This window comes from Argentina anserina, chromosome 7 (assembly GCF_933775445.1).
Source record: "Argentina anserina chromosome 7, drPotAnse1.1, whole genome shotgun sequence".
NCBI lineage: Eukaryota > Viridiplantae > Streptophyta > Magnoliopsida > Rosales > Rosaceae > Argentina > Argentina anserina.
Genome location: NC_065878.1, coordinates 12,951,534 through 12,975,489, shown reverse-complemented (window position 1 = coordinate 12,975,489; position 23,956 = coordinate 12,951,534). Strand labels below are relative to the sequence as shown.

At 38.6% G+C, this 23,956-nt stretch overlaps 3 protein-coding genes, 1 non-coding gene and 1 pseudogene across 4 annotated transcripts; 3 read left to right on the top strand and 2 right to left on the bottom strand.

The window, feature by feature from the left end:
* Positions 1-12,315: 12,315 nt before the first annotated feature.
* On the top strand, positions 12,316-13,281 carry LOC126803602 (probable carboxylesterase 9). Its single transcript, XM_050531384.1, has one exon. The coding sequence runs from the start codon at positions 12,316-12,318 to the stop codon at positions 13,279-13,281; it is 966 nt and encodes a 321-aa protein (XP_050387341.1).
* A 2,324-nt stretch (positions 13,282-15,605) lies between these two features.
* LOC126802505 (senescence-specific cysteine protease SAG39-like) lies at positions 15,606-16,796 on the top strand (annotated as a pseudogene).
* A 386-nt stretch (positions 16,797-17,182) lies between these two features.
* On the bottom strand, positions 17,183-17,254 carry TRNAT-UGU (transfer RNA threonine (anticodon UGU)). The gene has a single exon. It is a non-coding gene; the product is annotated as a tRNA-Thr (tRNA).
* Positions 17,255-17,857: 603 nt separating this feature from the next.
* Positions 17,858-19,059, bottom strand: LOC126802506 (probable carboxylesterase 8). The gene has a single exon (XM_050530145.1). It carries the CDS (start codon positions 19,025-19,027, stop codon positions 18,005-18,007), a length of 1,023 nt encoding a protein of 340 aa, XP_050386102.1. The 5' UTR covers positions 19,028-19,059; the 3' UTR covers positions 17,858-18,004.
* Positions 19,060-19,505: 446 nt separating this feature from the next.
* On the top strand, positions 19,506-21,098 carry LOC126802504 (uncharacterized). Its single transcript, XM_050530144.1, has 2 exons — positions 19,506-20,064; positions 20,350-21,098. The coding sequence occupies exons 1-2, from the start codon at positions 19,663-19,665 to the stop codon at positions 20,995-20,997; spliced, it is 1,050 nt and encodes a 349-aa protein (XP_050386101.1). The 5' UTR covers positions 19,506-19,662; the 3' UTR covers positions 20,998-21,098.
* Positions 21,099-23,956: the final 2,858 nt, after the last annotated feature.

Here is a 23,956-nt window from a genome sequence, read left to right as displayed (position 1 = left end):
AAAACTAAAATAAAGAAAAGAAAGAACTAAAAATGAAGAAGTTCAATCTAGAAACATGGTTTAGCTAGTATTCTATGTTAGCGTAAAGTTCATCCTCATCCTCTGTAGATAAATCCTCTTCACTACTTCCAAGCTGCATCATTTCTCTAGGATCAGGTAAAACTTCATCTACATGAGTCCCATCAACGTTCAATCTAATATCAAATTCTCGCTCTCTATAAATTGGTCATCAAGCTCCGGTATTGCATAATAATCAGTGGCATTAAGTGAGCTTTCTAGATCTACAGACATATCATTTTCAACATTTACATCATAGAAGTCTCTTGGTTGCGTAGTAACTGCAACATGCCAATTTGGGTCTACCGGATCCTGCACATAAAATGCTTGTATTGTTGATGAAGCAAAAACAAATGTGTGTTATGTGTTCGACACCGCATTAAAATTGACTAATGTAAACCCATACTGATCTTTCTTTTTTCCTTGTCCTCTAGAGCTATCAACCCATTCAAAATTAAATAACACAACTTTCCGACCCCTATCAACCCCGTACAACAATTGCGAGTAACTGTTGCATAATAACGTGATGATCATGACATTTCAGCCCAAATATCGTCATATCATGCACATTGACGCATCAAGAAAGATTGGGAAATACCCATCAGGAGCACATACATAATCAAACATTATGTAAAGTTTTTTCATCTTTACTTGTGGTGAATGGCCCGGGAGGTAAGAAAGTCTTATTTTCCTTATGTACGAGGCTGTTGTTTCTTTCTAATGTTCATTAGCTGAAGGTCTGCACGAACTTTTATTCCATCCTTTGTCTTCCCTTTGATGGCTAATAATGTGCCTAGGATGCTATCAGATATGTTCTTCTCTGTGTGCATTATATCTATCATGTGTGTGAGCAAGAGAAATTCCCAGTATGGTAACTTGAAAATATGCTCTTTTTCTTCCATTTAATATTGTCTCTTGATCTTATATAAACACTTCTTCTTCTCTGTCCAACCCCACATCTCATACGTTTTCCATATTTGAATGACAAATTAGACACTTATGTCAAACATTATGTCCCCGTCATTTGTCTTGGTGCAACACGATCCTCACGATGACCATTGAATGTTGCTTTTAATCTTCGAAATCTATGCTCAATAGGTAGAAATCTACGATGACCCAAATAGCAGATCTTACGACTCATTTTCAAGTACCGTGAATCTGTTTGGTGCATACAGTGAGGACATGTACACCCACTTGTACTCCATCCTGAGAGACTCCCATATGCAGGAAAATCATTTATGGTCCATAATAAGGCATCCTTCATTGTGAACCTTTAATTACTTGACACATCATAAGTGGTTATGCCATCTTCCCACAACTGCTTCAAATCATCAATTAAGGTTCTAAATACACATCAATATATTTTTCAGACGCTTCAGGTCCTGGAATTAGCAGTGACAAAAATAAATTGGACAGCTTCATACACATCCATGGAGGAAGATTATAAACTGAAATTACAACAGGCCAAGTGCTGTTAGAAGTACTCATATTTCCATATGGATTAAGTCCATCACTTACCAACCCTAAGCGTACATTACGGCTCTTAGACCCAAATTCAGGGTACAATAAATCTAAATGTCTCCAAGCTGGTGAATCTGATGGGTGCCTCATCAATCCATCCTTGGGATTTTCAATTGCATGCCATCTCATATGCACGACAGTGTGTTTAGACATCAACAATCTTTGTAGTCTCGGTTTTAGGGGAAAATAACGAAGAACCTTAGCTGAGACTTCCTTACCAGAACTTTCAGAGTCATTTTGAATATATCTAGAGGCACCACATTCTGTGCACACTTTCAGGTGTAATTTTGTTTTCCAAAATAACATGCAGTCATTGGGACAAGCATCAATCTTCTCATATGTGAGACCCAATTCATTTACGAGCTTCTTGGTTTGATAAAAGGAATCTGGCAAACACTCTCCTTCAGGCAACAATTCTTTTATAAACTCCAAAAGCTTGGAGAAGATGTTGTCACTCACTCCCCTAAACACTTTAGTTGGTACAATCTCACAACAACCCTTAACTTCTTAAACTTACATCCGGAGTACACCTCTTTATTTACATCTTCTAGTAGCTTATAGAATTTTTCAGCCTCAAGTGTTGGTCCCTCAAAAGTATGTGGTTCACTTGATGAGCCAACATTTTCTCCAATAGTTGGCTGCATAAAAGTCTCATTAGGGAACTCTTGCATGTCATTTATCTCTGCTCCTCCATCATTCTGTAATTCCATATGATCTCTATATTGCTCATAAGACTCTCCATGCTCCTTCCACCTTGTATTCATATTAAAATGGCCATATGCCTTTTACAACTAGATGCTGCTTCACAGTTCTTCTATCAAATTTATTCCGATTTTTACATATTGTACAAGGACAAACTATTTTATCTTCAAGCACACATTTGGGTGCATCATCTAAATTTTTTTTCAAACCAGCATAGTTTTCGAGACTGTGACGATCTAGACGAACCCAATTTTTGTTCATACTGCCAAGGACACCAATCAATTATGACCATATAGTACCACACTAGAAAACTATTGATAGACAAAGTTCTTTAATTATAAATCAAAAACAAATTCTAAAAACAAGCTCTTCTATTGAAAATTTTGTTTCAAACATATAATAAAAATGCAGGATAGAGCTACCAAATACAGAAGACACCAATGGTCACTATAAGGTTGCTAAAGATGCTAAATCTAAAAAAACTGAAATTATATATAACAAAAATGAGTATTACATATCTCTAACAGTAGCGCTTTAATACTTGAGATGTTTGCTGTCGTAATCCTCTCTGTCTCTGCAAAGAGCATACTTGTCAAGCTATGAAAAGATAAATGCTCAATGCCTATATAACAAACAATCATGCACTACTATTGTTACAGAAGAACCTTCCTTTTGTAGGCATCATAAGAGCATATAAAGTTAAACACAAGTAAAACAAATAATAAGGGAATGCACCAAGTCTAATGTACCCGATGTAGAGGCAATCAAGAAAGCTGCATAAGTAAATATATAACCGACAGAAAAGTAGGCTAATCTAACAAATCTCGACACACTTTACAATGCTAAGGCTTGCCTTAGCCAACCAAGTAAGTGCAATAATTCACACTTACTATATGTGTGCAAGAAATGTATTGGTTACAAATAATGAACTAAATTCATGAAAGCCTAGAAAGTAAAACATTAAATAAAGTATCAAGTATGAAATAATTCAAGATAAAAGATCCGCCCCATCTCTTAAGTAGACAAATTTTTCCAAGGAAAACAATAAAACTAGATCAACCAAGTCTGAGGCTAACCTTTTGATCAAAAATATAAGAGTCTGAAGCTAAAGTTAAGATAAGAACTTGAGTATCTAAAAGCATGTGTCTTGATTACAAATAATCATATAAAGCAGTATGAATTAAATCAATGATCATCTCTACCATCACGTATACAAACACCTAACATCATCTAAAATCATGTATCTTCCCTCTCAGGCATTTGTACAAACACCTAATAAGCATAAACAGTAAGTTTCCTATAGAACTTCAAAATCCCAAAGCACCTAAATCACATAAGATGCTTACAAAATCAAACATCTCCATATCCACTAAGAGAAGAATGGATTTCAAATCATGGGTCTGGATGCTTCGATCATCACCATTTCGGAGGAGACCGAGAAGACATTCCAATGCTCTGACTTGTACTTACGACCGTGACATACGCCAAGGCCATGGCTTCCACTCCGGAAAACGTGAAGGAGTACCTGAATTCCTTCACCCGTACTTATGACGGTGACGCCAAGGCTTGGTAGGTTCATGAGGAAGTTTTTTTTCCTAGTAAGTTTCCACTTTTTGCCTAGTAAGTTCTGAGAATGGTAGTGTGCTTATCTATTAATAAGTATATTTTCCTAGTACGATTGATCACTAAGGCATGAAACACCTTAATATTGAACAATTGGCAAAGGACAATGATAGTTTCTAGGGTGTGCCTAAAATTTCAGGTAATGCAATAATGCATCTTGCATATATATACCTTGACGTCTCGATATTGATATTTAATATTTCAATAACACATTCAAATACACTTCTCTAACATCCAAGATTCAAGCATAAGGGTAAAACATACATATTTGTATTCGTGTTCTTGATGAGTTCGTCTAAAACATCTCCTTTAGCTCCAACCTCATAATAACCATGGAAGAAGTTACCATTTGCAGGTAGGATTATTGTTTTTCAGAGAGACGTGGAGTAGAAGAGAGGAAAAAATGTAGGTGTTTTATTTCATTTTCTATTTTTATATACATTAAAAATATTTATCTATGTTGAAAAAAAAAGATGGAAACAAACTTATCCGTCTCTATTAGTAATATTTGAGTATACTGGCACTAAACAAACCTTTCAGCTTCAAAATTTTACCTCCAAAATTTTTAGTTTGGCACTTAATCTTGTAGAGGGGATTGCTTCTGTCTCTATTACTATTAGAGACACAATTTAATTCATCTCTATTATTATTAGAGACATACAATACAAAAGTGTCACTAATAAAAAAAGTAAAGACACTTTTATTAATTTTCCTCTAGACTTTGTCTCTAAAGCATGCATGTGGTGTAGTGCGTATTATTAGCATGTCTCTGATATGCAGGCTTTATCGAGACCTTGGCACTTGAAGTCAAAATTGAAGGTGAGACCCTGGTCGTTATACTCGACGGTATTTAGTCTGGTGGTAAATTATTCAGGCTTTTTGTGCGGTTTATTTTGAAAGTGGTGGAAAGGAAGGAATTAGGAAACGATTGAGGAATGAATGATAACAAGGAGGCCTCATATTCAATTCATGTGATGATTTTGCGAGCGTCGTGCGCAATTTTGTAACACTGGAATTCGGTTGTTCATGAACGCCCAACATATTCCAACGCTGCTAATTGCAGCAGCCCAATGCATTATGTGACTCTGGCCGTTCATGAATTACCAATTTTGTCAGAATGCGATATATATCATAGCGGAGGCTGGCCGTTCATGAAACGACCAATACTTTGCAACAGTTGAATATGTGGTGACTAAGGCCGTTCATGAATGACTGATATTGTCAACACGTTGAGTGAACCACACAAGAGAATACGAGTCGTTCATGAACTGCTCAACTTTTATGTGGGACAAGACTCGCATGGTGTGTTTTTATGCCAAAATAAGCATGGCACAAGTACATTCTTTTTACCTGAGCTTCACCTTTAGAGCTTGACTCATTGGCGGATATCACTCCTTTGTTTTGGCATAATTTTTGTATCCTCCCTTTGTGTCCCTCCGTTCCCTTGGAGCTAGGCTTTATATATTGATATGGTTGTAACAAAATGGCCGATAAGACTGTCATTAGTTCTTCCAATCTTGCATTTAAGTTTGAATGTGTGTGCCATTTGAATTTGTCAACCAACTAACTCTGACTTGAGATAAACATATCTTGTTGCCGTTTGAATTCCTTGCTTGATGCTTGAACCAACTCAATCAGAACCAAGTCAAACAAAATTCCTAATATTGTATTTTAACTAGTCATAAACCAATGAAACATATGCTACTTGGTTAATTATCCGATTGCATGATTCTTATTCCCTTTTTTTTTGTCTCAACAGTGCTTAATCTCTAATTCTATTTGGTGTGCTTAACAACATGTTAAGATGGATACTCCGTTTACATTTTAACGAATGCTAAGTTGATGTTTGTCAAAAAAAAACCATGAGAGAACATCTCGGAGAACACAATATAGGATTCTCTACTAATCTTAGCGTAAATGATCATTTGGTGATTTTAATACCAAGCTTCTTTGATTTTCAATCAATTTTCATTGTATTTTTCCTGAGAATGGTATGTTGATTTTGATGTTTGCGTACAAATATGTTAATAATGAAATTTAGATAGGTTGAGATATGAATTTTCTTCAATTTATCGATCATACATGACTCCGGACATAATCGCGATAATTTAAAAGTGTCTGAACTCAAAATTACAATAAATCATAAAAGAACATCTTGGAGAAGATGATATTAGGATTCTCTAATAATCCGATATATTTCTATCAGGTAGAGTTTAAAAAAATTAGAGACGAATTATTGGAACCATATATCACCGGACTGTACTAGAGAGAATGCATATCGAGGTTCATCTACAACTAAGTGTTGCTCGATCCCATTACACAATAACATGCAATGATGCACAATCGCTTGCGAAATAGGTTAACACAAGCATAACTCTGAAATCTTTGCTTATTGAAAAACTTTATCTTCGTTTATAGTATGTTACGCAAGTGAATATTTATTGGTTAACTGATCATCGACTTTAGTGTATATTGATACATAGTGCCTATAGGTTAGAAAATATATGAGTGGGAATAATCTTCCATATTGTGTCATTTCAAGTACATGTACACTAAGAGACTCTCTCATGATAAATATTAACAAAAGAACAAATCAACAAGAAAATTAATTTTGAGGAAAAAACTTTGGATGAAGTATGAAAAAATTTATGGAATAAAGAGATCAAATATGATTGAGAGTAGTGAATTTAAAATAATTTGAAATAAAGAGTTCTTAGGGTCAATAATCATCTGGTGATTTTGATACTAAGCTTATTTGGAATTCCATCCATTTTAATTGTATTTTTCTTGAGAATGGTTTGGTGATTTTGATGTTTATATATAAATATGTTATGAAATTTGGATGGGTGAGAATGAATTTTCTTCAATTTATGAAATTTGATAGGTAACTCCTCGGAATAATCCTCAAATATGCTCCAAGGAGCCAAAAATTGACAAATAAAAGTCAATTTACATTCTTCATGGTACTGGGTGAAATCCTTAACAAAATAGGAAGCTTTAGATACAACATCATATTCATATGCCAAAATTTCCTTTATAACCTCTTGAATAAAATACTCAATATCTCCTTCAATTTTTCACTTAGAGGTAGAAATGAAGGATTTAGAACGGAGAGAGTCGAGTATTAACGAAGAAACTTATCTGGTTATCACAAATTATCACGCATAAGTCTTTTCCAACTACAACAATGACATTTTCACCTTTGAAATTACATGGTTCACAAAATCGGTATTTTTCACACTTCTTGCAAGAGTTTCAACTCTTAACTGGTCCCTTAATATTCCACCGGCCATCAACCTTAAAACCTCAACCACATTTTCAACAATTTTACTAACCAGATGCGGACTCCGACCCAGCAACCTCCTAGCACCAACAACTTGTTAGAACAATCACGTATGGACACCAAGCACATAAGCACGTTCTTCAAGCTAATTAAGTCACCCACCAGCATCATCTATTGAGAAGATCGCGAATAATTTTTCTCAACCTCTTATATCCAACAAGATTGGTGCCTCTAAGAAAATCATACATAGATTTCAAGCTCACCACTCCTAAATAATCCTTAGCAACTATGTACTCTTCAGCTCTATATCTCCCTTTAACAAACTTGTTGTAACCTTTCTTATTGAACCAAGTGTTGCCACCATCAGCCAATACATGCAACATCCTCTAATCCAAGTACCTTGATTATATCCTCATAATAGATATGTCCTTAAAGCTTAAATATTATATACCTGACTTGGAGATAGTGAAACAGTGTCCCACACATTAAAGATTCGAAAAAGATTCACCATCAGTCTCAAAACTCTTGTGGTGATGTCAAATTAATACGCATACTTAAAAAACTACCAATGTAGTATCCAAACTCAGAATTCCCTATCAACGTGATGTCTGAGACCATTTTCTGTCACGTCGTCATTAATTTCAACATCAGTCCCTTAAAATATATATATATATATATATATATCATCAGTTCCCCACTCATGGTCTTTTGGGATGAGGAATCACACAACCATCCATAATTTTTGTTTACTATCACCCTCTCCACTCTATGTTAGTTTCATAACTCTGACTATTATGTCGTTACAGCTAGTATATATCGATATTCTTTAGAGGTTTATGTTGTGTTTTCATATTGATTTAGTTATGTTGTATGTTGTATTGCTTCTGCAACAAAGAAGCATATTTTCCTAAATAGGTTGCTCATTAATCCACGAGATTTTAAAAAAAATTGATTTTTTACTGTAACACATTATAGTTGTTCCCTTTGTTCATATGCAAGTTTTTTCTCTAAAACTTAAGAAACTTCAGTCTAGGGCCAATCCGCCAACATGAAATAGAAGGTTCAATTATTCTTGTACTTAAATTCGCTAGAGAGACTAGAATGACCCTTGTAAATTGGATTGTAGGTCGTGTAGCGTTTGTTTCCAAGCAAGCAGGAGCTCTCCAATCATGGATATCTAAGCTCATTTTTATATTCAAGTTTTCACAAACTCACTTCAAATCGCAGCTAAAATAGACATCAAAACCATAGAACTTCTAGCTAGATCACACATGGTTATATACATTTGAAATAAAAATAATTAATGATGATTAGTATTGTATGAAAGCCTAATATGTTTTTATTAGCATTGAGAAACAAATAAAACACTATATCATGTAATCAACCTTGAAACTTTTCACGATTAATCAACTTCCAAAGGTAACAAACTACTAAAGATAAAAGTCGAAAAACCATCCAAATTAGTGACTGAGGTAGAAAAATATATGAACGGGGAAAAATATCTTCCATTTTGTGGTATCTTTAGTACACCTAAACTAAATGAGTCTCTCATGACACAAAAGAACAAAATAATAAAGAAAATTAATCTTGAGGAAAGAGCTTTGGTGGAGTATATATATAGAAAAACTCTTGAATATAAAGAAAATGATGGTAGAGTATAAGAAAATCTATGAAACTTTCTTGTTTTGAATGAAGGATGTCACTTTATGTATTGATAGTGTAAATATCATAATACAAGTTGAACATAGAACGCTCTCGCATGTCCATAAAAATGAATTATAAAAAATTATGTAAATATTCAAGGTTTACTCTAAAACATAAGATATTTCTAAGTCGAAAACCAGAGTATGAAATCTAGAAGAACTAGACCCATAACCAAGACAAGTAGATAAACCTAACTTATTAAATGAAAACCTCAAAAATCATCCATGTGCAGGGAGCCTCCTCGGAAGGAAAAGCTTAAGCAAACTCGATCACTGCCAGTAACTCACAAATAGCACCATCATTATTCCCTTTAGTAACAACTTTCCCTCCCATCCTCAAGCTTGAAAGCTCTATTCACACCAAAATTAGCCCCTTTAGGACCAGGATATTACACCCCAAACTTAGTACCTTGTATTTTTCTTTGAACCACGAAGTCTCCCAACTTTACGCTTTTTTTCCTTCTTAGAAATGCTTCAAATTACCTTCAAACTACCATTTTCTATAGGAAAGGAAAAGCTCGCCTTTCGACATGCCAATAATAGAAAAAGAGATTCCAGCACCGCCGCGGATGACGAGGCGCCACCACTATGGATACCTTTGGCATTAGGTATCAACTACTTCCTTGGGCCAAATTCATTTATGTTAAGAGTAAATTTCAATCCACTTAGTATAACATTTCCTACATTTTGTAATGTTACTTAACATATTCGACTCATATTTGTGTTAATAGTTAAAAGTACGCAAGGAAAAAAGTGTTAAAATCGTATACGTGGAGCATTCTCCGATAGGACAAGGATGAGCCGAAGTCATGTATAAGAGTGAAAATACCTATGGAGGCACACCATGGACCATGAAATGATGATTGAAACCCTAGAAGTCCATTAAAATAATCTGTCACCGCACAATAGTCAACCTCAACAGAAAATTGTGAACAACTAATAATAAACCGAAAAATTTGCTATGTATTGATGAAAAACTCTTTGAGTCTGATATCTAAATCTAGGGGTGGGAATAAAAAACGGAAATCCCGATCCCGTCTCGATCCCGTTCCACTTCATAATAGTGGGATGGGATGTGGGACGAATAATTTCTATCTCGCTTCGTCCCGTCCCGTCCCACCTTTAATGAAAACTTAAAAATTCTTATATATTTGTATCAAAATGAAACTAATTTATGTTCTTAATAACTCTAAAATTATATCAACTCAAATAATAATGGTAAATTATAATATTTTGAACATAATATGTTTTTTTTGTTTGTTAAAATTTCATTATTGAATGTTATTTTATTATGAAAAAAATAAAAATATAGGTTTTTATTTAACTTCATAAGAAGGTGAGATTTGTCCCGTCCCGTCCTGATCCCGTCCCGTCCCAACCGGGATTAATCCCGAGTGTGATACATTCTTAAAAACCCTCGTCCCGTCCCGATCCCGTCCCGATTCAAAAGAGTGGGACGGGACGTGGGATGACCCCCGTCCCGTCCCATCCCGTCCCGTGCCCACCCCTATCTAAATCAATTGGAATCACAACAAAATATATTCCATACAGAAAGGTATGAATGATTTAGTGGCCAGGTAGAGGTCATTTGATGCGACTTTCCTAATTGTGGACCAAAATTTTCTTTTCAAAGCCCAAATCATATCAAACAACTTATGGATGAACTTTGAGAGTTTCCCTAGCCCTAATGACAACAACCTTCTAAAAGGTTGGAACAACGTACTTATTTATGTATTAGTCATTAGATCTTAAGAGAACAATTCAGAATCGGGATGACTCGCATAATTCAAGAGATTGCTTAGCCTTCGAGAACAAGAAGAAGAATATATAGATGCCAAGGAAGCTGATTTTGAGGGAAGTCGAAGGGCTACACGAGCTCTATATAAAGGAGGAAAGAGGATACACAACAACTATATAACAAAAAATAGCAAAATATCTCTATAAACCTCCTCCCTTTTAGTCTCTCATACTCTCGAGTCCCTTTTTACAAAGTTTCAAGAGCTATTATCGAGACACCAAGACCATGTCCATGCAAATAATTGTTTCTCACCTTTGAATAGAGGTGGCAAATGGGCTCAAAAGCCCGAGCCCGGCCCTGACCCGGCACGTTAAAAATCGGCCCGGCACGGTCTGAGCCAGTTAGTAACCCGACCCGGCCTGAGCCCGTTATTGTAATGGGCCAGGCTGGGCTGAGATATTTTGGCCCATGGGCCTGGCACAGCCCAAACTCGTTTTTAGCCCGGCACGACCCGTGCACGATAAATTCATGGGTCGGCCCGTTAAACACAAAATTTTATATTATTTATATCAATATTTAAACAATTATCATTATTAAACTTGAATATTATACTTTTTAAATTAGAATATATCGATTATTTCATTATTTTTACTACAATATTTCACAAATATTATCAAAATAGTGAATAAAACGTCATTATTTTGAGATACGTAACGTTTTAAATAAGATTATAAAATGTGTTGCAGTATTTTATTTATTTTACTACTCTAAATAGTTATATAAAACAAATATTCAAAGTACATATATTTTTTATTTTAATTATGTCATATAATGCTAATGGGTCGGGCGCTTCTTGGCCCGGCACGGGCCCGAGCTCAGCCCGACCTGGACTTAGGCCGTGGGCCGGGCTGGACTTCATATTTAAGCAAATTGCTCGGCCCGAGCCCGACACGATAAATAAATGGGCCAGCCCGAGCACAGCACGAGCACAATTTTAGCCCGTTTAAAATAGACCGAGCCAGCCCGGCCCGTTTGCCACCGCTACCTTTGAATATCTTCTTGATTTCTTGAAGCATCTAAAAAGTGTTACAAAGACTATTATCTTCTTCTTTTTCGGTTTCTAGTTTCTTGTTACTTTATGAATAATCTCTCTTATGTTATTGGATTTTATTTTGAGAAAAAAAAAAGTTTCTTATGTTTGATTATACAGATTGTATTAATGTTTAGGTTCGGAGTATGTGCTTATTTGTAAAACTTGGTTCGAATAACCACGATTTAAAAAAAAAATATGTGGCCGTGTGAGATATCGCTTATTTAAAGGTCAGTTATCTATTGTTGAGTTTTCCATTGAAAACAACTCCAAACGTAACCAATTTTACACCTAAATGGCTAAACCTGCGGCATCGGAGTAGAAAAAATCTAACCCCCTTTGAAATATTCAACTTCTCACTGGCCTGAATGCCTGATGAGCCTTGTTGAGCTGACTCAAATATCATGGTGCTAAATTCCTCGTATATAAAACACCAGTAACCTAAAACTCACTTTCTGCCTAATCCAATTCCAGTCTCCGATCAAAATATTGCAGTGAAACAACCCTAATCTCACTACGTACACCACTAATGTGCATGCATACAAACTATGCACGACTATAACATAACAGTGCCTAATCCCCAACGTACGAGTTAAAAATGTCAAAATTTGATCCCTACGCCCACCTCAAGATTGTCCACAACCCAGTCGACGACACTTTGACCCGCCTCGTCAACCTCCCAACCACCGATGCCAACCCTAACCCCTCTCCCGGCGACTCTGTCGCCTCCAAAGACCTAACCCTCAACGCTGAAACCAAGACGTGGCTCCGAATATTCCGACCCTCTAAACTCCCCTCCAACGACAACACCGTCGCCCGCCTCCCCATCATCATCTACTTCCACCATGGCGGCTGGCTCCTCCTCAGCGCTGCCGACTCCTCCATCCACTCCAACTGCTCCCTCATCACCAGCCAATTTCCCGCCATTCTCGTCTCGGTCAATTACCGTCTCGCCCCCGAGGCCCGGCTTCCAGCCCAGTACGAGGACGCATTAGACGCCATTAACTGGGTCAAGAAGCAGGGCGTCGACCCCGGCGGCGAGCAGTGGATACGAGACTACGGCGACCTGTCTAGGTGCTACTTGTACGGCTGTGGCTGCGGGGGAAATATCGTCTTTTACTCAGGGCTCAAAGCCTACGAAACCATGGATTTGGAACCCATGCAGATATCTGGGATCATAATGAACCAACCCATGTTCGGCGGGATTCAGAGGACCAAGTCGGAGCTGAAGTATGCTACGGACCAGCTCTTGCCTTTGCCTGTGCTCGACCTCATGTGGGACCTAGCGTTGCCGAAAGCGACGGATCGGAACCACAGGTATTGTAGCCCCGCGCTCGACGGCGGCCGGCATAAGGAGGTGATTCAACGGCTGGCGCGGTGTTTGGTGATCGGGTTCGGAGGGGATCCAATGGTGGACAGGCAACGGGAGTTTGTGACGATGTTGGTGTCTCATGGGGTACGTGTAGATGCGCAGTTTGATGATCTAGGGTTCCATAATATTGATTTTGTAGACCAGAGAAGGGCTGCTGCTGTCTTGGACATTGTTAAGGAGTTCATTTATTGATTTTAATTTCATTCGTGAATAAATCGTTGTGAATTATGAATAACATTCTTATCTTCAAAATGTATAACACACGAGTAACGTACTTTTAGTCATTTAGATGTTAGTAATGTTGTGAGATTTCGCACGTTTGAGCTGAGAGCCTGAGATAAATCCATTGGTCTAATAGGGATCGATATGATGATTTCATTGTCAATAAAACTGTAAATTTTGAATGACATTCTTATCTTCGAAAAGTATTATACATGAGTTGATGCAATTCAGTCGTCATTAGGATATTAGTGATGCACGCATGTTGTGAAACAGTTTGAGACTTGATCGAGTTGAGATAGATACATTGGTCTAATACGGAATTATACGATGGAAGTGCGCACTTCGTCAGTCTCTTAGCCTAGCAACACTAGACTTGTATTGTTCTTCCCTTAATGGTTGATGCTATTAATTCCTGTTTGAGACTACTAGGAAATGATTCAACAGACTGGGTATTTGTTTGTCATTGATACCATTTTTCTTGGGCTCATACGGTGATGATAGACTAATTTGTTTCCACATTCAGCACAATTAATAGGATGAGATTCTGAGTAATTGTTGGGTAGGGGTGGGCATAAAAAGCTAAACTCTTGATCACGTCCCGATTCTGTCCCGAAATTTATAGGGATGAGATGAGACGGAGGTCTAAAAACGTATGTCCCATCCCGATCCCGTCATGTTTCATAATAGTGGGATGAGACGTGGAACGAATAATTTCTATTCCGCTTCGTCCCGTCCCGCATAATAATTTTTCTTTAAATTGGATGGTATGTGCATTAGATTTCTTGTAGAGAGGTATGTTGTCATATTAAAGTTAATATGAAATTCATTGTCCTCATAGATTATGATACTCGAATAATTGTAGTTACTAAATTAGCAACCAAGTCATGTGCAATTTGTTACATTACTTGTTCATTTTTATGCTTAAATGGATTGATGTATTATAAGGTATCGAGTTCATCCTGCCAAATTCATATCTGGGTTTAGTTTTGGCTAGCAGTCACTTGCAGCATCTATAACCATACTCATTCTGCTAATACACTTATGTAGAGATCTAGTTGAGAAACTTACTCTTGGACTCTTTGTCCTTTTTGCAGATCATGAGGACACTGCTTCAAGTAAGAACAATTATCCACCTCCAATTCCAAGAGGGAAAGGAAATGGGAAGTCTGTACCGGCTGCAAATGTAATCAATGTTTAATTTTGTACCTCTGTTTTTTATGTTTGTGATTGACTATTTAAGTTTGTAATGGATTTACGATGGACTGTTTGGACTATTTAAATGACTCAATGTTGTTAATTCATAGTTGAATTACTTGAAATGTTGAGTGATAATTGTATGTGAGAATTGAGAAATTAGGTACTTTAAAGTCATAGGACAGTGGGATTAGGCCCATCCCGTCCCGATCCTAATCGGGATTAATCCGATCCTGAGTGTGATGCATTCTCAAAAACCCTCGTCCATTTCCAATCTCGTTCCGTTTCAAAAGAGTGGAATGAGTCTTGTCTCGTCCCATCCATTCCTGTGCTCGGCCTTAGTTGGGGGAAAAGAAGAACATAAAGGTTCTATGACAGAAATTAGAATACGCCTGCTAGTTCTTGCTTTATTACGTACTTATCCCCACTTTGTTGTAGCTTCAGTAATTCAGTACTTGTGCTAATCTGAAATTGCTATGCTTTTAACTCAGTATAAAATACCGATCCATATTGATTAATTTACTCAATATGGTCCTCTGGACTCCAATTCCTTGCCGGGACATGCACTATTATCCGATTTACTAATTTGCTTGGTGCTTCAGTACTCTCAAGTCTTAACTCTTAACTGACGCTGGGACATTTTTTTTTCATGATATAATAATTCTAAGAGATATTGACTTAAATTTGAATCAGAGAGCACTACATGTTCAATATATTAACCAAGTTATAGTCTTTTTCCGACTTGCATGTCAATTTAATTAAGTTAATACATTCTTGTGTTTATTAGGCTGTCTTCATATAAGTTAATTACCCTCAATGCACATCAGGCTAGGACATGCATGGATAATAAGTGTTTAGGAGGACAAGCATCAAATTAGGATAACAGCTATACTACCTACATATTTATTTTACAGCAGGTTCATATCAGAACATTTTCTCTGGCAAGGAGTAAGGAGATGGCAAACCGCATTTTGGGGCACGGAGACAATATACAAGTGCCATTAACTCTCTATATAAACTGTCCGGGTAGTCTTACGGTCTTACCATTTCAATACACCTCCTCATCTTCATCAACTTATTTAAACTCTAGCCTACAATTAATGGAGTTCCCCAAACAGAGCAAATGTGTCTGTTTAGCCTTTGCCCTGATCTTGTTGGGGGCTTGGTCATCGATCGGAAGCCACTTCTCGCAGTCTGCAAGATGCATTAGCTTATTGGAGGTTTGAGCAATGGATAGTTCGCAATGGACGACGTGTGGTGTGTATAATGATATTAATGAGAAGGAGGATCGCTTCAAGATATTCAAGGAGAATGAAGCATATGTAGAATCTTCTAACAAAGATGGAAACAAGCTTTACAAATTGAGTACGAACCAATTTGCAGACCTTACGAATGAAGAGTTCACTGCCTTAAGAAATCGATTCATGGGGGATGAATGTTCCACAAAAACCACTAGCTACTTTCAAGTACGAAAATGCTGCTGTGCCGGCTACAATGGACTGGAGGAAGAAGGGAGCTGCTACTCCCGTCATGGACCAAGGGCAATGTGGTATTCTGTTTTTGGTTTCGTCAAAAGATCATTTCCTATTTTGCAAAAGGGTTTAAGTATACATGATTAGTGCTACTGTGTTGCTTATTCTAAATGCTACATATATACGTACAATAAAAATGAATACAAGAAGTTGTTGGGCATTCTCAGCAGTGGGAGCCATGGAAAGGATTACTCAACATATATACAACTGGTAATCTCTTTATCTGAGCAATAGTTGGTAGACTGTCATGTCAAAGGTGTAGACCAAGGCTGTTCCGGTGGCCTTATGGACGACTCCTTTCAGTTCGTTATTCAAAATCATGGTATTAATACCGAGGCTAATTATCCATACACGGCAACTGATGGTACATGCAATGCCAAGGCAGAAGCAGGCCATGCAGCCACAATAACCGGACACGAAGATGTGCCTGCAAACAGTGAAAGCGCTCTGCTTAAGGCCGTGGCAAATCAACCTATTTCTGTTGCCATTGATGCTAGCGGATATGACTTCCAGTTATACTCGAGTGGTGTTTTCACAGGAACATGTGGAACCAAACTAGACCACGGTGTCACTCTTGTTGGCTATGGAGTGGGTGCTGATGGGACTAGAATCTTGATCGAGTTACATAAGAATGGGCTGGTAAAGAACTCATGGGGTGCACAATGGGGTGAAGAAGGTTACATAAGAATGCAAAGATATGTTGCTGCACCTGAAGGTATCTGTGGCATTGCCATGGAAGCCTCTTACCCTACCGCGTAATGTACCATTGAATCATATGGGAATGAACTTGTGCGTGTCATACTATGAAAACAGATCAGTAGGAAATGTTGTAAGTTTCTTGAAATGCAGAAACGTACTATATATAGTCTGACCAATATATGAACTCAATTCACTATATTGAATAGAAATTATACATATTAATTTGCGATCTGTAGAACGATGATTCTAACTCTTAGAAAAGTATCAGAACAATGGCTTTGACTCTTAAGACTTCAACTCAAAAATGTCTCAGAACTCAGAAGTGACCTCATTCGACTCAAAAATGTCTCAGAAGTCGTACTTGTTGTTACACACAACCAGAAATATCCTCAATTTTAACATGGCCGAAACCTCCAGCCTTGCCTTGAGGTCTGATAAAGTCTAATTGCCCCCGTGCAGGATCGAACTACAGACCTTCAGTTTACAAGACTGACGCTCTACCACTGAGCTATAGGGGCACGCTGCTGCTAATTGTTGGACGAGTCTTTTAGTTGGGGAAAAAACTTGCGTACAAACTAGTATGTACGCGTGCGTCCAAACTCTCGTTTATTTGCACACTTTGCGAATATAAATACATGATTTTAACCGTTCAAAAGTTTAGTTTATTACTAAAGATCATTTCTTTAAAATATCAACATAAACAAAAATCGTCTTCATAGTCGATTGCATCAAACAAATGAACGGTTATGGTGAAAGTTAGTAGTCTCATGATCAACCGTCAATTTGTTTGATGCAATCGACTATGAAGACGATTTTTGTTTATGTTGATATTTTACAGAAATGATCTTTAGTAATAAACTAAACTTTTGAACGGTTAAAATCATGTATTTATATTCGCAAAGTGTGCAAATAAACGAGAATTTGGACGCACGCGTACATACTAGTTTGTACGCAAGTTTTTCCCTTTAGTTGGATAATACAAATACTATGAACAATGTCACATTACCCTCCTCTTATGATGAGACAGAATGTAACAGGTTAGTGATGTCACTATATGCGTATATAGTTATAGAAAATAAAATAAAAACACAACACAGCATACATGCAATTTTGACTGTTATGATATTCGAAGACTGAGTTCAGTCCGATTTGATGTAACCATCATCAACATTAATTATAACCACAATTAAAATTCTTGAATTGAGAGAGTACAAAATTATTCAATCGGCTCCAAGACTCCAACCCTTAGCCTCCATTAGCCATTTTAGTCACATAGAAGATTTTGCAACAACAACCTCATCGCCACCGTGTGCACAACAAGAGACGATAAATTCCTTAACAACTTCATATAAAGCCTCGGCCTTTTTCGGGTCAAATAGCTCCACACCATGAAACCCCACCTCCTCCAACCGGCCCGTCACGTGCACCCCGCGTGATTCCAATAACCCCGCAAATTCCTTCTGCCTGTCCAGCAGTGGATCCCCACCGTACCCATTCACCAAACACCTCGGCAGCCGTCCGATCCTCTCATCACCGCCGTTAACAAACGGATTGCAATACTCGTGGTCACGATCAGCCCCCTCCGGCAGACTCAGGGCCCACAGAGCGTCGTTAACAACTAACGGCAGCACCCGGTCGTTGGCCAGCCTTATCTCCGACTCCGTCCTCTGGATCCCACCGAAATACGCCTGATGCAATATCAGCCCTCGGATCTTGATCGGGGTGAGATCCATACCGGAAGCGCGTAGACCCGCGTGGTAGGCGATGTTAGCTCCCGCGCTACTTCCCATCAAGAAACACTTGGAGAAATCGACAGAGTTTTCAAGCCAAGAGTCGCCGTCGGCGGTGGAGGCTTGGTTTCTGACCCAGTTGAGGGCTGCAGCGGCGTCATCGTAGGCGGCGGGGAGGCGGTGCTCGGGGGTGAGGCGGAACTCGAGGGAGAGGACTAGTGCGGGGAGAGAGAGGGCGAGTTGGGAGCAGAAGTTGTGGAAAGGCTGAGAGGCGGCGCTGAAGAGGACGAAGCCGCCGCCGTGGAAGTAGATGATGAGAGGGAGGTTAGAGTTTGTGGGGAGGTTGTGGGGTTTGAAGAGGCGGAGGAAGGTTTGGGAGTTTGGGTCGAGAGGGATGTCCTTGGAGAGAACGAGTTGGGATGAGTTGAGGTGAGGATCGGCAGGGAGTGACTCGGTTGTGGGCGCGGTTGGGGGGCTGGTGAGGCGGGTGAATGAGCCATCTGGGTTGGGAACGAGTTTGAGAAGCTTGTAGGGGTCGGGTGAGGATGGTTGGTCTGCCATTGTTGGGTGTGAGAGTGAAGGGTTTGGGTGGAACTTAATAGAAATGATTAAAATGATGACGGTAGCTAGATTTGCAGTGAATGAGATGCATGCAGGTCGATGGCGGGAGATGTAATATAGTGGCGGTAATATTTGCTAGGTAAATAACGACTTATCTAGCATACCTTAGAGCATCCGCAGCGGCGAGCAATTTTGCCGGCGTGCTCGAGCAGGAGGAGGGACCAGCCGGAGGAGCTCGAGCAGGAGAAGGGGAGGCTCGCACCGGCGAGCAGGAGGAGGCGAGCTGCTCGCCCAGTCAACCCAGCCGCGGTGCTCGTCCGATCGCTCGAGCAAATTTTGCTCCGGCGTTTGCTCGATCGCCTGGCGGAGCCCACCGCCCGTGGGTGACGTCGTTGCACGCGCCAAAAAAAAAAAGCGAGCCAATGAATGGCTGCCACGTGTCAAGCAGATTGGCCAACGGTCCAATTGATCTGGGCCTTCCATTTTGAATCAGAAATTTCGATCCAACGGTCAGAATTAATTGGCAACGGCTACTATTTGATCATAACGGAAATAAACCCAAAAAATTGTAAAAAAATCCCCAAAATTTCAAAATTCTCCCAAAAAATTGCCTATAAATACTACTTCAATTTGTTATGAACTCACACCAATTTGTGCACAACAAATTTCACATCTTCCTCCATCTCCTCTCTCTTTTCGTATCTCCTCTCTCTTTTCGTTTAGCATTTTTTTCTAAAACAATGGGCACCCATTGGCTTCCTTCCGAAGATTTACAAATGTGCATTTCTTTTGTCCGTCATAGCATTGATGAATATGACGGTAACAAACAAAAGAGGGACAAATTGTGGGAGACAATTCATGGCGATTATATGCAAAATTGGGTGCTAGCACCGGGTGAGAAACCTCCGAAGGAGCCAAGGACCCGAATCACGCTCGCTTCTCACTACAACAAGTTCAAGCTACTCTTGCAAAAATGGGGCGAATGTTTGGCGGCATCACGACAACGTATAGCTAGCGGCACTTCGCTAATGGACGAAGTAAGTACATTGTGTTATCATATATTATAATTTTTATTTGATTATATGAATTAAATTATGTAATTTATATCTAATTTGTTTAAATATATAGCATTGTTTACATATTTAATTATTTTAATATATCTAATTTTATTTACATTATTTTATTTTATTTAATTTGTTTAAATATGTAGCATTGTTTACATTATTTGTTTTAATATATCTAATTGGTTACATTATTTGTTTTATCTAATTTATTTAAATTATGTAATTAAATAAATACCTAATATAAGTTTTTTACATCAGGAACGACAAGCTCAATCATGTTACTATAATGCCAAGAAGAAAAAGTTTACACACTTTGAATGTTGGGAAGTGGTTAAAGATCATCCATCTTTCGTTGCGGTGCTACCTACTACTCCATCTCCATATGCAAGTAGTTACCACGGTACTCCTTCCGCAACTGAATCATCTCCAACCATCAATTTGGATGACGACCAATTGAATGAGACACCTCAAAGCAACACGGCAACTCCATCGAGTCCACCTAGACCAATGGGAACCAAGGCGGCAAAGGAAGCTAGGCGCCAAAAGAAACATGGTAAGACTCCTATTGAGCAACGGGTGGAGGTTTTGCATACCATTGCAAGTGACCAAGCATCATGGCATACCAAGAGGCTAGCCCATAATGAAAGTGAGCTTAATTATTATGCGGAGTACATAGACATTCAAAAGCGAAAAGAAGCAAGGGCGGAAGAAGAGTTACGATTGAAGAAACAAGAGAATGACACAAGGATCATGACAATGGATTTGGAGGCTATGACCCCAATCTCGAAAAGGTATTTTACCAAGAGGAAACTAGCAATCCTTAATGAAGGAGAAGCTAGTCAAGATCAACCTACCGATGAAACATATTCGGATTGTTATCACCCAAATCGCGTGCTTTTTCCATAGTAGTTATAGTATTGTACTAAGAATAAATCTGGGCTTGGCTCGTCATTTTATGTAATTTAAATTTTTCGAGAAATAAAATGCAATTTATTTATTAAGTTGAAATTGAAATACACATTAAATTAAAACACATACTGAAATTAAACACAAGCTTAATAATTAAACACAAACATCATGAAAACACACAATAAAACATATTTAAAGTATTTCACCGGTTTCCACTCTCCAAATGTGCTTCACCAAGTCTTTCTGGAGCTCTCGATGGATGTAAGCGGATTCGAGATCGGCAACACGGTCGTGAAACCGTTGTATATTAGCTCCATCTCTACTGATTGGCTCAAAAAGAACTCGATTCCCTTGTGCATTCACCGGCCCATCATAAACCCGGAAAGCCCTCGATGGGTTTTGCAAGTCTTCTTCTTCTTCCTCATCATCATCCTCATCATCCACATACTCTTCCTCAACAATCATGTTATGCAATATAATGCAAGCTAACATGATGGTAGTCATTACCGATTTGTGGTGCAATGTACAACTATGACGTATAATTGCCCATCGAGATTGCAAGATGCCAAATGCCCTCTCCACATCTTTCCGGTATGCCTCTTGTTTCTTTGCGAAGAGCTTATCTTGCGGCGTCTGGGGATTGGAAATTGTTTTGACAAATGTAGAGTACCTTGGATATATTCCGTCAGCCAGATAATAAGCTGTGGTGTACCTCTGTCCGTGGACTTCGTAGACGACAGTTGGGCCTCTTCCGGCAAGGATCTCTGAGAACACATTCGATAGGTGGAGCACATTAATGTCATTTTTAGCTCCAGGACAGCCAAAAAAACTGTGCCATATCCACGTATCATACGATACGAGGCCACTGCCTCTAGGATAACCGTTGGGCGACCCTTTCGGCCCGAGTATGCCCCTTGATAGGCGGTTGGGCAGTTCTTCCACTCCCAATGCATGCAGTCGATGCTTCCAATCATACCTGGAAAACCTCGGCGTTCTGCTTTAGCTAATAGTCGCGTGAGGTCTGCCGGTGTTGGACTGCGGAGGTATCTTGGACCATAGAGATGAACAACTTGGCTGCAAAACTCCTTCATACATTTCAGGGTAGTCGATTCCCCCATCCTTGTAATTTCAGTACACTGATCTGCGGCTGACCCGTACGCTAGCATTCGTAGAGCCCCGGTCATCTTTTGTTGGGGAAGTAGCCCTAGCAAACCAGTGGCGTCTTCTCTTTGATGCCAAGACATGTCGTGGTTGCAGAGGTCCGTCATGATAATGTTGAATCGGTCTCTGCTCATCCTGCACCTCCGACGAAAGTCTTGAGCGTCGAAAATTGGACGTTCGATGAAGTAATCTTCCATGAGATTGTGTCCCCTAGATAGCCTTTGACGTGGCTTATTCGGTTTTTTACCGCGACGTGAACCGCTTGGTCGTGTTGATTCATCATCGTGTTGTGCTTCCGCCATGACCACCTGATTCACGAATGATTGCTCCATATCGTCATCTTCTTCTTGTTGACGTTGTCTCCGCCTGAAAAAATTGTGAAAGCTGAAAGGATTCATCAGAGTGATGAACAAGGAAATGTTGCTAAGTGTTTAGATTGAAGGATGAGTTATAATGAGTGATATTAGACGTTTTTATAGCAAATTGGTCGAAAATCTTATCAGAAATTTGGTCCAATTATTTTGCTGACAGTGACACGTGTCAATTCTCTACTAGTCGAAAATCTTATCGGAAATCTGCTCCAATTATTTTAGCGACAATGACACGTGGTAGTGACACGTGTCAATTATCTATTAGTCGAAAATCTTATCGGAAATTTTGAATAATATCGAGTCGATAATGACACGTGGCACATTATTATTGGTTGTAAATATATCCGATAAAAAAAATTAATTATTTCACAACAAGACAAAATTGAATTGCTCAAGCAAATTGTAAATGGGTGTGTGAAAAAATCGATTTGCTTGAGCAAAATATGAAATCGATTTGCTTGAAGCAAAATTTGCTTCTGGCCCTACCATTTACTTGAGCAAATGCAATTTATGGGTGCGGATGCTCTTATACACAAGGCATTGTTAAAATTTGTATTGATAATCCTGAGACAAGTCCCGTTTTATGAAAACAAACGAGGGTTTCAGCAAGCGAGAATTTAAAAAAAGGATATTGATAACAGCCATGTTAGTCTTCTCTGTGATTGCGTGCGTTTTAGGGTTTACAAAGTTGTAGATGAGAGTGAGACATGTATTGAAAATGGTGTCGATGCGTAGGTTTGAATATTTACCAATTGCAGAAATATTTACGGATTTTGCAGAAAATGTTGCAAAAGATAGACGTCAGAAGTTGTCTTGGATGTGTGTAGCATATTTGGACATTTGGTACGCTTTTCACTTCATGTTTAGGTTTGAGTAGTAGTAGTTAAAACACAAGGATTACCGGCGACATGAAAACCCTTTGATGCCTATACTTGATCGTCTTCTTTTGATTCGGGAAAGAGTATAGTCTAATGCTAAAATCTTTCCTCTGGATGAATTTCTAATTTACTTGCATATTGAATTGGCCGGAAACATGTAATACAGGTGAAAGTAAGGATTGTTTTAACCACGTCTAATAATTGGTAATAGGACCTGGCCTTTATGGTCCTAGAATCTTTAGGCTTGTAAATGACCTTTGTGCAGTGATCTGTAATTCTGCAATGTAATCAAATAACAACCTAACAGAGTGAAGACTACGGCTCAATACGACTACTCAATTGCAATGAAAACAGTGGGTCTGAAAAGGGAGATGAAACAGCTCCCCTATCATACGGGTCTGCTACTTGCCCTCTTTTCTCAACTGGTTTTCTGGTTTGTTTGGGGTTAATGAGTTATCATTGGAAGATAACAGACATGATCGACATCCAATTTGGTTTTCAAAATATAGCCCTCTCAATCCCTATCATTTAGGAAGTATATGAGTG